The sequence below is a fragment of the Typopeltis vanoorti genome, chromosome 17, assembly GCF_054136105.1.
Source record: "Typopeltis vanoorti isolate ZY-2024b chromosome 17, IOZ_Tvanoo_1.0, whole genome shotgun sequence".
NCBI lineage: Eukaryota > Metazoa > Arthropoda > Arachnida > Uropygi > Thelyphonidae > Typopeltis > Typopeltis vanoorti.
In genome coordinates, this window is record NC_143565.1 from 99,770,925 (window position 1) to 99,783,928 (window position 13,004).

General features: G+C 37.2%; 1 protein-coding gene across 1 annotated transcript in view; it reads left to right on the forward strand.

Annotated features, from left to right (window-relative positions):
• LOC150097690 (cytochrome P450 2J4-like) overlaps positions 1–12,155 on the forward strand; it is a 34,522-nt gene extending 22,367 nt beyond the window's left edge. Inside the window, exons 6-8 of the mRNA XM_090407324.1 lie at positions 6,594–6,849; positions 9,061–9,248; positions 11,723–12,155. Coding sequence (XP_090263450.1) covers positions 6,594–6,849; positions 9,061–9,248; positions 11,723–11,901 — 623 coding nt within the window. The 3' untranslated portion in view covers positions 11,902–12,155. The remainder of the gene's footprint in view (positions 1–6,593; positions 6,850–9,060; positions 9,249–11,722) is intronic.
• The last annotated feature ends 849 nt before the right edge of the window (positions 12,156–13,004 follow it).

The following is a 13,004-nucleotide window of genomic DNA, read 5'->3' on the forward strand; positions in this document are numbered from 1 at the left end:
GTATTAATTAGGGAGATTGGACGCCTGTTTCGGATATCCATGTGGTCTCCCTTCTTTGGTATCAGTCGTGCTACTGAGGTCATGACGGATTGTGGGAGCCCATTGAGGTAGGCTTCTTGCAGTGTTTTGAGGAGAAGTGGCCCGAGTTGATTCCAAAAGACATGGAAAAATTCTGTAGTGAGACCATCAGGTCTGGGAGATTTGTTCTTTGGCAAAGATGTGCATGCAGTTTTCAGTTCATCCAGCGTGAGTTTGTTTTCTAAGTGATTCCGATCTGTTGCAGAGATTTCTTTCGTGATTTTCAGTATTTCGTGAATGGCATGTTGGGATGTCCCTGTAGAGCTGTATGCATTCTTGTAGTATTGCAAGATTTCAGAAGTGGTTTAACTTGGATGTTCTGTGATGCTGTTATCTGGAAGTCTGATAGCAGAGATGGAGTTTGCTGCCTGGCATTTTTTTTCCAAAGAGAAAAAATATTTTGTGGGAGCGTCTGAAAGATTTATTTGTGTATGCCGCAATCTAAGTAGGGCACCTTTTCCGAATACCTCTGACTGTCTTTGCATGGCTTGGAAGGCAGAATGATGTTCAAGGCTTTCTTCTGGGAGATACTTGAGCTGTTCTTGAAGTTTGTCTGATTCTAATGTTCCTCTGTTGATTTTTCTGGTGACTGTAGATCTGCGTAAAGGATTATTCGTGATTTTATGTGTGGCCACCATGTTTGCATTGGTTCTGTATCCACTTTCGAGTGAGTGAGGTTGGTTATTGAAGCCCGAGTGTTTATTATGTAATCTGGATCTTTCAGGAGGGTGTTGTTGAGGATCCAATAGGCACTTCCTGATTTGGATGCTTCCAAAGATAATGAAAGTTGCAGCTTGTCGAAGCAATGATCTGAAATGTAGGAAGGGATGTGTGTGATGTTTCTAACTAGAGGCAAGTTGTGTTTGGAAATGTGGTATCTGTCCAGTCGTGCTTGTTAGAGTGGTCTGTTTGTCGCTGTGATTGCTGACCTCCATGTGTAGGATTTCTTATCTGGATGTTGATACCGAAAAACGCCGATGAGTTCATTATCGTTTACCAGTGTTTTAAGTTTGTTTATTAATTGGCTACGATCAGGGCAAGCCTTCTCTATAACGGAGCCCGGGTGCAAGAAACCTTTTGGGGCCCTAAAATATTTTTCAAAAGTAAAAATTAAAGGATTCGAAATAAACGCGTTGTAACACTTTTTACCTGCAAATGATTTTGGCACAGGAAAACAAACAAAAACACATTCGAAACATTATACGTTTCCGCAAATGTGTACCGACTGTCCCCACTCGATCGTGGGACCCGGGTGCATTGCACCCATTGCATTCCCGAGATGGCCGGCCCTGGCTACGATGTTCAGCACACTGAAGTCTGTATTTTTCTTGGTCAAGAGTGTAATTAAAGGCTCCAGCTGTTATGATATGTTCTTGGTCTATACTAGAAAGATGGTTTCGAACGAAATCCAGGATTTGTGATGCCAGAGCATCCTGCTGTGGTATAGAGTAGAGATAGATAGATAGATAGATAGATTTATATATATATATATATTTAACTTGTTAAAATATACATTAGACGATAGGTAAGAAGGATTATTTACATATTATAAGTATATAAGTATATATATTACAGAGAAAGAAACATTTTCCTTTCGGGTATACAATAGAGAATGCAATGAATGAATTCAAAATTTATAGTTCAGTTTCAGTCCGAGTTATCTTTCAGATGAAGCGTATTGTCTTCGTCAATCCAGAAAAGGGTACCACTGCTCTATGAATTTCGCGACAGTTCTTGTTTCTTTGAAGTACTCAAGTTCCAGTGAAAGCCTGCTTTTTAGTTTACAACGGAGGGTATGCATGAGGGTATGTACAGTTTCAGTGATGGATGAGTGCTGGTTATTTCATGTCTGTTTTAGGCAGAAGCTGTAGATGACGGCCTTAGCGCAGATGAAGAGGAAATTGCATGTTCTGTGTCTGTATTTTTCTTCTGTGTGGACTAAATTCTAGTAATCTTCTTGGCTGTGTGCGTAGTTACAGGTGCTAGAGGTAGTATTCAGAGCATAGGTGATTATCACTTAGTTTGCGGGACAGGTTAGATATGTGTTCCAAGGTACCTGAAACGTCACAGAATAGACACAGATCTGGTTCTCTTAGCTGAAATTTGTAGAGCTTAGAAGGAGTTTGCAAGATGTTATGCCATAGTCTCCACTGTATGTCGGAATCTGGTTTGGCACACTTCGATTTGTATGGAAGATCCCACTGAAAACTGATTGGCATATGCAGCCTTGTAGATGAGAGGGTTAAGGATGAATATAAGAAGGGCGAGGATGAAGACACTGACACGAGGGTGTGGTATATTTTCTTGTAGTCGGAGGGAAGAATTGGAAGTGAGACTTCAGATTGTACAAAATGAAATATCGGCCCCGAGCAGTTTCTAGAAGGAATACGGATTTCCTGAGGTGTAGCGATATCTGGATAGGTTTTTATAATGGAGGCTTGCAGCTGTTGATATTGCTTTTCAGTTTTTGGGTTTTTCATTGGTAGGCTTGTGAATGCTTTCCACTTTAGGATCTGGGTTAGGAGGTCCCCTATGACTCTTGTTCTTGCCCAGTTCCATGTAGGGAAAAGAAAGGGCTGGCCAGTTGTGAGACTTGTTATGTTTCTGTTCGAAAACAGTGGTTCTGATAGTACAGCTGACTTTGTTGATCCTGTAGGTGATGAAGTCTTGTGTTTTTCCACCGCTGTAGAGCATTTTTGTAAAAATGAGGTAGTTTAGCAGGAGGTGGTGCAGGACTGGCCATTCGGACGATTGTGGAAAGTGTAAGTCCTCTGGTGGATGATTTCGTGATGTAATCGGAGGTGGTCACATAAGTGTGATTGCATTGAAGTGTCTTTAGGAGGAGGATTATCCTGGAGGATCAAATCTTGTTTTCAATGGAAATCAGACCTTGACTTCCCTTGCTGAGTGGCTTGCAGAGTTGAGGGTATGTTGTCCAGTGAGTTTTGTTCAAGATGAAATGTTTGATTTCATTTTGAATGTAGTAGAGAAATTCTTCAAGAGGTGTGAGTACTTTGAGGATATGTCATAAGACACTCGCAGCCATCTGGTTAACAATCAGTACTCTTCCTCTAAGTGAAGATATGGAGCGAACGCTGTTCCATTTACTTAGCACCTGTTTAAAACGGTTGTGCAGCTGTGTCCAGTTCAGTGTGTTATATATTTTGGTGTTGCCAAGGTACACACCTAAGTATCTTTGTCCTTCACTTGACCAGGTACATTCTATCGGAGAATCATTTCTATCATTCCACCTGCCTGACCAAAAGTCAGTAGTTTTTGAAGAATTTAATTTGGCCCCTGAGGCTTGTGCATATGATGTGTGTGTGCTTCCTCGGTTACTGCCCATTTCGTCTTCATTTCGGATTATTACAGTAACGTCATTGGCATATGCTGATAGGGTTATTTTTGGATGTGGCTCTCTTATGCTGGTTTGTTTGGAGATAATGGTGTCGTGTACTCTGTTTAAGAAGGGTTCTATGGCCAGTGTGTATAACTGCCCAGAGAGAGGACATTCTTGCTTGATCCCTCAAGAGTATGATAAAGTGTGTGTGAGCCTGTTATTGATTTTTAAACAGAAATGTGCATCTCTGTATAGCAATTGCACTGTTTCAGTGATGAGAGGACCATAGCCGAATGCCTTTAGTAGTTCATAACGGTACTCGTGCTCTACCCTGTCGAAAGCCGTATCCTGATCAAGGCTAAGGAGTGCAAGGTTTTCGTGTTGGCTGTTTGCGATGGGGATGAGATCTCTTATTAAATGAGGTTTTCATGTATTGATCTTCTTAGGACAGAGAACGTTTGGTGTTGGCCAATAACTTCAGACAGTGTTGGCTTTATTCGGTTTGCTATAACTTTGGAAATGATTTTGCAATCGGTATTAATTAAGCAGATTGGACGCCAGTTTCGGATATCCGTGTGGTCTCCCTTCTTTGGTATTAGTCGTGCTACTGGGGTCGTGACGGATTGTGGGAGCCCATTGATGTAGGCTTCTTGCAGTGTTTTGAGAAGTGGTCCGAGTTGATTCCAGAAGACTTGGAAAAACTCTGACGTGAGACCATCAAGGCCAGGAGATTTGTTCTTTGGCAAAGATGTGCATGCGGTTTTCAGTTCATCTAGCGTGATTTTGTTTTCTAAGTGATTCCGATTTGTTGCAGAGATTTTTTTTGTTTCTTTCAGTATTTCGTGAATGGCATGATGGGATGTTCCTGCAGTGCTGTATGCATTCTTATAGTATTGTAGGATTTCAGAGGTGATTTTCTTGGATGTCCTGTGATGCTGTTATCTTGAAGTCTGATAGCAGAGATGGAGTTTGCTGCCTGGCATTTTTTTTCCTAAGAGAAAAAATATTTTGTGGGAGCGTCTGAAGGATTTATTTGTGTATGCCGCGATCTAAGTAGGGCACCTTTTCCGGATACCTCTGACTGTCTTTGCATAGCTTGGAAGGCAGAATGATGTTCAAGGCTTTCTTCTGGGAGATACTTGAGCTGTTCTTGAAGTTTGTCTGATTCTAATGTTCCTCTGTTGATTTTTCTGGTGACTGTAGATCTGCGTAAAGGATTTTATTCGTGATTTTAGGTGGGGGCACCATGTTTTCATTGATTCTGTATCCACCTTCGAGTGAGGTGCAGCGATAGATAGATAGAGAGAGAGAGAGAGAGAGAGAGACCAGATGAAAGCAAGTCTAAGAGTAGTACACTCACCTATAAAAAATAAAGTGATGATTGGTTAAAATATACTTCTCCTGGCAAACAACAGAACATTAAATCATAACTAACAATTTCATGTTGAGTAAGATTTATTTATTAAACTGGTTCAAGTAATTATACAGTCTTCGTAGCGATGTAGCGTTACTAGCTTCCTAGTCTTGGATGGAAACACCTCGGTTCGAGTCCCATCTAGGACGCAAATAACCAATCTAAGAGTTTTTTAAATATATGCATGTTTGGTAACCTGGTAAAAAGAAAGTCCTTTTTCCGGAAACAAAATTTTTTTTTTATTCTGCAGAATTGCAGTTCTCTAGCATTTAAAAAAATATAAATAAATAAATGATAAACGTTGTAGAAATAAAATGCTGACTTTACTTCCTTACTGTGGCTGTAATGCTCATCAAGGTGAACCTAAATTATGTTCAGCTCAACTCTCATAAATGATTTCCTCTGTACTACACAAAATTCCAACGAGATCTTTTTAAATTCAAGCCCTATCGATCATCAACCTGGAAGCTGCAGAACTAGCGAAATGGCAAATGCATGCTCATCGTGTATTTTACATGGAAGTTGAACTGCTATGAAGCCTGAATTGTGAAAAAACATCAGATAACGCCTTTTATTCCCGTATAGGGACTAGGCAAGGCCTCTTAGCACTATCTAACTTTTGGAGACTAATGAGAGATAGCTGGCCCAAGGCTATCTCTAATTAAGTGGCATGCAGTGAAGAGAGACGGCTCAACAAGTGCAGCCATCTCGTGGTCCCTAACCCTAACACGATATATTTAATGTCTGAAATAATGTTGGTTCTACTGTCGATTTTCTTTAGTTTACGGGACGAAAAACCCTAGTTTTCGTGCTTAGAAAAATTTCCTCTAATTGCCGACTAGATTCGAAATTAAGAGGTCTTTCTTCTTGCGGTCAACCGCCGTGGTGTGCAAACACCATATCCTCTGAGCTACACAGGCTCCCAAATTGTGAAAATATATAAATAAATAAAATAAAATACTAATAAATATAATCAGGGACAATAACTAAATTATCATAGATCGCAGATATTCAAGAAGAGTTCAAAGCTCCACCATATCAGCTGTATTAACATCCATGCTTTCCAATTAATAATTATAAATTATAGTTAAATTTTAATTATGAATTCCTTTAATTACGAATTTAAAGTATCATCATCATAATAATAAGCTAATGCCTTTTATTCCTTATACGGTTTAAAGACGATGCCTTCAACCCCTATGAAGAGTTTTTGCAGACTGAGGAGGGGGGGTAGTTCAATCTCCACCGGTAGCCAATCAGGTATAGCTGTTTATCACTATGTTTATCACTAATTATAGGCAGCCACCGATGAAGAGATTGGCAAACAAGTGTTGCCATCTCTTGGTACCTAAACGCTAACAGGATATGTTACTGTTTGAAAGAATGTGGGTTCTACGGTCGATTTTCTTGAGTTTATGAGACGAAAAACCCGAGTTTCTTGGAGAAAAAACCCACTTGTCTGTGCCAGAGATCGACTAACTCGGGAATCGGTCGAAAAAAGACAGAAAAAGTTCCTGCATTCAGCGAGCAGACTCGAACTATAAGTCTATCTTCGTGCGGCCTAGAGCAGAGGATGGAAGCACCACTTCCACTGAGCTACACAGGCCCACTTACAGGTTATCCCATCGAAAATAATTAATGCTCTAATATGTTCTCACGAACATGATCAGGAATGCTTCATTAAAGCCGGAATATAAGGTGGTAACATTTGAGAATGACACTTATGAGCAAATAATTAACCTTCTCAAAATTCTTTTACAGAGATTGTTTTGAAAGATCTGGCTGGAGGATTCTTTGGGGCTGGCAGCGAAACTGTAAAGACGACCATAGAATGGATTATTTTGACAATGGCTGCTTTTCCCGAAGTTCAAAAACGTGTTCAGGCAGAAATTGACAATGTGATTGGACAAGAAAGGATGCCGTGCTGGACCGATCATCCTCAGATGCCATACACACAAGCGGTAATCATGGAAATTATGAGATGGAGGACCATCATTCCCATTAATCCTTTGCGATGGTAAGACACTTTTACTATTGCCTGTATGGATTATATATGGAGCTCATTCATAATTCATTATTACCATCATAATAATTTATTCAAATAAGAATAGGAAAATAAATACGGAGATATGAATAATAACAATAGTTCAGGGACACAAAGTCTGTCGAATGAAGATGAACCAAGTTCCTCTGTAATGTGCTAACTCATAAATGTCAGATGGTTTATGAGTTCATTGGAAAAAAAATACTTATGTATTGCCAAAACTGTTTTCTCGGCTTTCCTCTTTCTGTTTATCCATTAGTTTGTTTGTAGCGAGCAAGAGACCCGAATATCGATGAGAGTGAATTTTTGTGTTAGTTTCCCAACCACCTCAATTGACTTCTTTCAATTGTTTTTGTGAGAGATCTTCACTGGCCAACATGTGTTTGTCTTTGGTGGAAATTCATTTTCCACCAAAGACAAACACATACATCCATGCCCAGGGCGGGATTCGAACCGGTATCCTGTTGGTTGGAGAGTGGATACACTAACCACCACTCGGCCAACCAAGTCATGTATATTCTAATGTTGATCCAAGGCATGTTGTCCCAATGCTATTAATGATTTTAACTGCGCGTTGAGTAATGGAGTAGAGACTGGTAGAGACGAACCTGTAATGCTTTATCACCAACATACTTGGACATCTCTTGTTCCATTCCACCAGGACTAGGTAGGTCTTTAAGTTCTTTGATGTTTGAACAGACCTTCATCTCCTCCTCAATCATCGCTTCAAATGTCCCTTCTGATGATAATAATGTTTTATTTTCTTGATTAATTAAATAAATAAATTAAAAAAATTAAATGATATTCCATCCTATCCTCATCTATTGATCATTTCGGGTATAATATTAATGTTAATAATATTATTAAGTCATATTGTTATTTATTAATATTATTATTACTGCGTCTTAGAGACGCTTATTTAACCAGGTGCACTTGGAATGTTTTTATCGGTTTTGATATTGTTCACCTCATTGCTGTGATATTTATCACATTTTTGAAGACAAGTTAATTAATTAATTTTACAAGTATGATTCGGCATTTGCCCAAGCTATTCATTAAAAAAAATTGTATCAAATGAATGTATTTAGAAATTATCATCATCATCCATATCAAGAATTTAGGCCTAGCGTGGCCTGTTCCGGCCATAGAAATCATTGTTGAATCATTTAAGAGGACGTCCTGGTTTCCTTTTCCCTAATGGCTTGTACTTTAAGGCTTGTTTTGGTAATCTTTCCGTTTTCATTCTTTGAACATGTCCCATCCACTTATGTTTATAATTTTTAATTTTTCTCTTACTGGTTCTTGGTTTAATTCTTTCATAATTTCTTCGTTTCTTTTGTGATCAAATAGGGTATACTTTGCAGTTTTTCTCATAAACTTCATTTCTGCTGTTGTTAATCTTTGTTTGTCTTTTTGTTTTATTGTCCAGTTTTCGCTTCCATACATTAAGACTAGTAGGGCTAATGTATTGTATACTTTTAGTCTTGTTTGATTTTGAACTAGGTTTGGTTTAAATATAGAGTTAATTACTCCTGTTATTTTTAAATATTTTGCAATTTTTACGTTTATATCTTTTTCATTTTCATATGTGATTGTACATCCTAGGTAGTTAAATGAATTCACCTGTTCTAAGATCTTGTTATCTATTACTCTTTTAGTTCTTGCTGGATCTTGTCCTTTAAAGGCCATAGTTTTTGATTTTTCTGTTGATATTATCATACCATAATCTTTGGCTATCTCATTTAGATCTAAAATAGCTTTCTGTAAGTTATCTTCAGAATTTGTAATTATTATTTAGTTGTCGGCAAAAAGAAGAGTGTTTAAGTTCACAGTAGGAGAAAGTTTAATTCCTTGATGGAAATTTTTATTCCATTTTATTATTATTTCATTTAAGTAGATATTAAATAGAGCTGATGAGAGGGGATATCCTTGTCGGACCCCGTGGTTTACCTCTCTCGTATATGATAACTCATGATTTAATCTTATTTGTATTTGATTATTTTCATATATACTTCTGATAGCTTTTAGAAATCACTCGCTTAAAATATTGGGATATTTTTAGAACCGTGAAATATTTTAATATGAAGTTTTTCTTTTTTCTTCTCTATTCTCCTTTAAATGCTGAAAGAAATAATAGTTTTCAATGCATTAGTTTCGTACAAGATTATTTTATTGTTCTTGCAGCACTATCAACGACACCACAGTCGGTGATTACTATATTCCTAAAGGCACGATCGTTTTAGCAAATATATGGTCACTCCATTACAATCCAGAGCATTGGATCCTTCCGGAAATGTTTCGTCCAGAAAGATTCTTGACAGAAGATGGCAAAGGTGTCATCAAAACAGAGTACTTCATTCCATTTTCTATCGGTAAGAAAATTCATTTGTTATTTTGAACTGTTTTCAATTAATTGAAATTAATCTCGTCTAAATCAGTGGCTTAGTTCAAAATGACAGTTCATGTGGGTAAATCGAAAAATAGGTCAACATTTTGTATTTAACATAGTTTGTTGTTGTGCATCTGAGAAGATGCAAATTAAAAAAATTATCCTTAATGCGTTTTTCATATTTTTCGGCCAGGTGGCAGCACTCTACTTGCTTTTACTCAAGTTGTTACGTTCAGTTACGTTCCAAACATGGTATCGCTGCCCATACTACGTCATTACAGAAACAATGAAATATTGTATGATTATTGTGGTCGCAGAATGTAACTCCAAGTGACATTTATCGCCAAATTACTGTATATGAGGTGAAACTTGCTTTTTGGAAAAGCAAATGAAGAATCACTTTAACTTCTAGGTCTATCAGCTGAAAGAGTTGAATTTCTTAAATTTCGATTACGACATCCTGCAAGATGGTGCAACTTGTTATCAGAATAAATGCACTACAATTTTTGGTTAAATATTACAAAGTTATAATTAAAATTTTTTAGCGTTTTAAGTTTTTGCATTTCAATCCTGTTTTGCATGTTTCAGATGTTTCAGAAGACGGAAGTCAATATTCAGTATTATTGAATACTAAATAAGCTTGGTTAAAAGTACTAAGAACTACCGCCATCTCGTGGCCCTAGATCGTAACACTTGTATTACTGTCTATAATAATGTGAATTCTAAGGTCATTTTTTTTCCATTTTTTTTTTTTTCCCTTCACATGTGAGATTAAAAACCGAATTTCTAGGAGAAAAATCCTCCTTGCCTGTGCACAGATCGAATAACATGAGAACATGCCAAAGTAACCCTGGAAAACCTCCTCTAGTCGGCGAACTAGAAGTATATACCTCTGTCCAAAAAGAAACCGAACTTTTCGAAAATAGAAGAAACTAGTGGCGCCACCTGTTGTCCTTTTTTGTGGTCGAAACCGGTAACCTTCATTAGTGTTCTGTCAACTATTTATGACATTTGTTTCATTAGAAGCCGAGTTATAGTGCCAAGAGTCACAGTGTGTTTTGACGAACGGTCGGTCTTCACGATATTCATGCCGTACGCGACGAATTCTCGCTATCAATCGCTTCAAAACTTCGAGATAAAACTCGCCATTGACCGTTTGGCCAGGCGGAACGAATTCTTTGTGGATAATGCCCTTGGAATCGTAGAAAGAAATCAGCATGTCTTTACTTTTGACTTCTCCAAGCGACTTTTTTTTTCGGATGTCCCTCTTCTGGTGGTCTCCACTCAGCACTCTGGCACTTTGCTTCGAGCACATATTCAAAACACCACGTTTCCTCACCAGTAACAATCGTTTCAAGAAAGTTTGAGTCCTTACGAGCGGTTTTAATGAGGTCCTTGCAGTGTTCAATTCGATTCATTTTTTGGTCGTCGGTCGACTTGTGGGGAACAAATCGCGAATTCAATTTACAATTATAAAAAACACATGGAGATGTCACTTCAACCGGAGCAGTTTCAACAGTTTAAAAGCGTTTTAAAAGAACAAAGTTTTTAATGCTTGTAAATAAAAGCATACCCACGAAAGTTTCGGGATTGACATGTGCAGACAGTGCATGCAAGACCCACCATCCTTATATGAATATTTCATGAATAGAAAGCAAGCGGCAAATATTTTTTTCTCTTCCTTTCAGAAATGTCAGTTTCGTTTGAAATCTGCTACATATCTCAAGTATCTTCTGCACCCATGAAGTCTTATCTTATCTCTAAATATTCTTTCATTTTTTTTTAGTAATAAAATTTACCTCAAATGTCAGAGATTTGCATTATTCCGATTGGAAGTATTTCGTAAATGAGAAAATCGCTGTAGAGGAGAACAAATTTGTATTATCAAAAGCAAGAAAAATATATTAAGTATCGCTGTAGAGAGAGAGAGAGAGAGAGAGAGAGAGAGAGAGAGAGAGACAGAGAGAGAGAGAGATGTTTGTTAGTAATAACCGGTTCCCCCCCCCCCGCGCGCCATTCTCTCTCTCTCTACAGCGATGCTTGATTATCCTCAACACTGAATAGGATTTCGGAGGATAAAGCAAATAGAGAATTAACCTGAAGAGAATAAATATATAATTATTTTCATTTATTTAATTATCAGGCCTGCGTATCCTTGTAAATGGTGTTTGCATTCATAACTTTCGATTCTACTCCGCCGACTAAGGTAACTGATTTCAGAAAGCAATATAGTGGTTAGAGTTAGGGTCCACTTGATGAATGGCGATAGTTGTCTGCCGTATTCTCTCCCCGGAAACTGGTAAAAATCACTGCGAGGCTTATGCCAGCTACCTGTGATTGGCTTAGGGCGGAGTACTATTATTTGACATTTCAAAGTTTTAAAATTTTCTTAAATGTTTTAAATTTAAAAATTTTGTCTCATAAATATTCAGTTACCTGTTTATTTATTTTCAACAGGTAAAAGATCATGCCCTGGAGAACCATTAGCTAAGGCTGAGATTTTCCTATATTTCACTTCCATTCTACAAAAATTCAACTTAGTGCTGCCACCTGGTGCCAAACCAAATTTTGATAGCGATCTTGGAATTTCTCTTCAGCCGAAGCCTTATCAAGTCTGTGCAATTCCCAGACCGTAGTAACTATGAATTCTTTTCTAAACACAGTTAAAATCAGATTCGTGTGATTTTGTTTCATAGTCAAATAATCATCATTATCTTACTGAATAATGTCAGTATAATAAGATATTCGTTCTCCCAACCTGGATTTCATTTTTGACTACGAAATTCGAAAATAAAAATTGAAAGACATGCTGATTTACCCTGTGAAGAATATTATTATTTCTGGTAAGCTTGCAATAAACAAATGATGTGTAGTTTTATCCTCACCAATACTGGAATTTTCTGTTTGGAATATATTACAGTATAACATATTATAATAATGTTTTCAACAGTGTGATTTTGCATAGAACAGAACTTATTCGGCGCAAATTAACCGCTCTATGCAAGGTATTACTGTATACGATTTCCATTTGTTACATGATATACTCTCTGCTGTACACATAAATATTTTTTGATGACTATTTGCAGGTACCATTATTCTTTCATATTTCCATGTTCTGCATAATATCAGCTATCTCACAGTGATAATTGGTGAAAACTGAAGTGTCACATAATCTAATTAGACATTTTGCAATGCCATACAAAATCAAAGCATTTGATTCTATTAAGAGTATATGCAAATAGACGACTTCACTAGATTCTTCAGAACAACGTGGCAACGAGTTGTAAGTCAAACCCATCTCGTAGCTAGTTTTACAGTAAATCTTTTCAACCAAGTCAAAAAATTCGCTATTATTAACACACGTACTTTGAAAAACAGCATAAATATTTTGCGAAATGTACACAAAAGGAAAGAAGTGACACTGATTCTGTTAGATCAATTTATCCGTAATGATTACCTTAAAAGCTATTTATGAGAAATGACACAAAGAAACTACGGCATTCCATAACAGATATTGCATATAAGGAAGGACTTGATCTACCTCTATCATTCATAGGTGGCAAATATTCATTACAGAAACTAAACCTCAAAGTAAGTTAAAAATTTCTTATAGTTTACAAAATTTTCAAACACATATCTTTAAAAGACTAATCTTTACAAAAATTACCAAGTGGGGTTAATATATTACGTTAGTATTAATGTATGTTTAATGAAAATCTGTAGTTTGTGGGATGTCTTA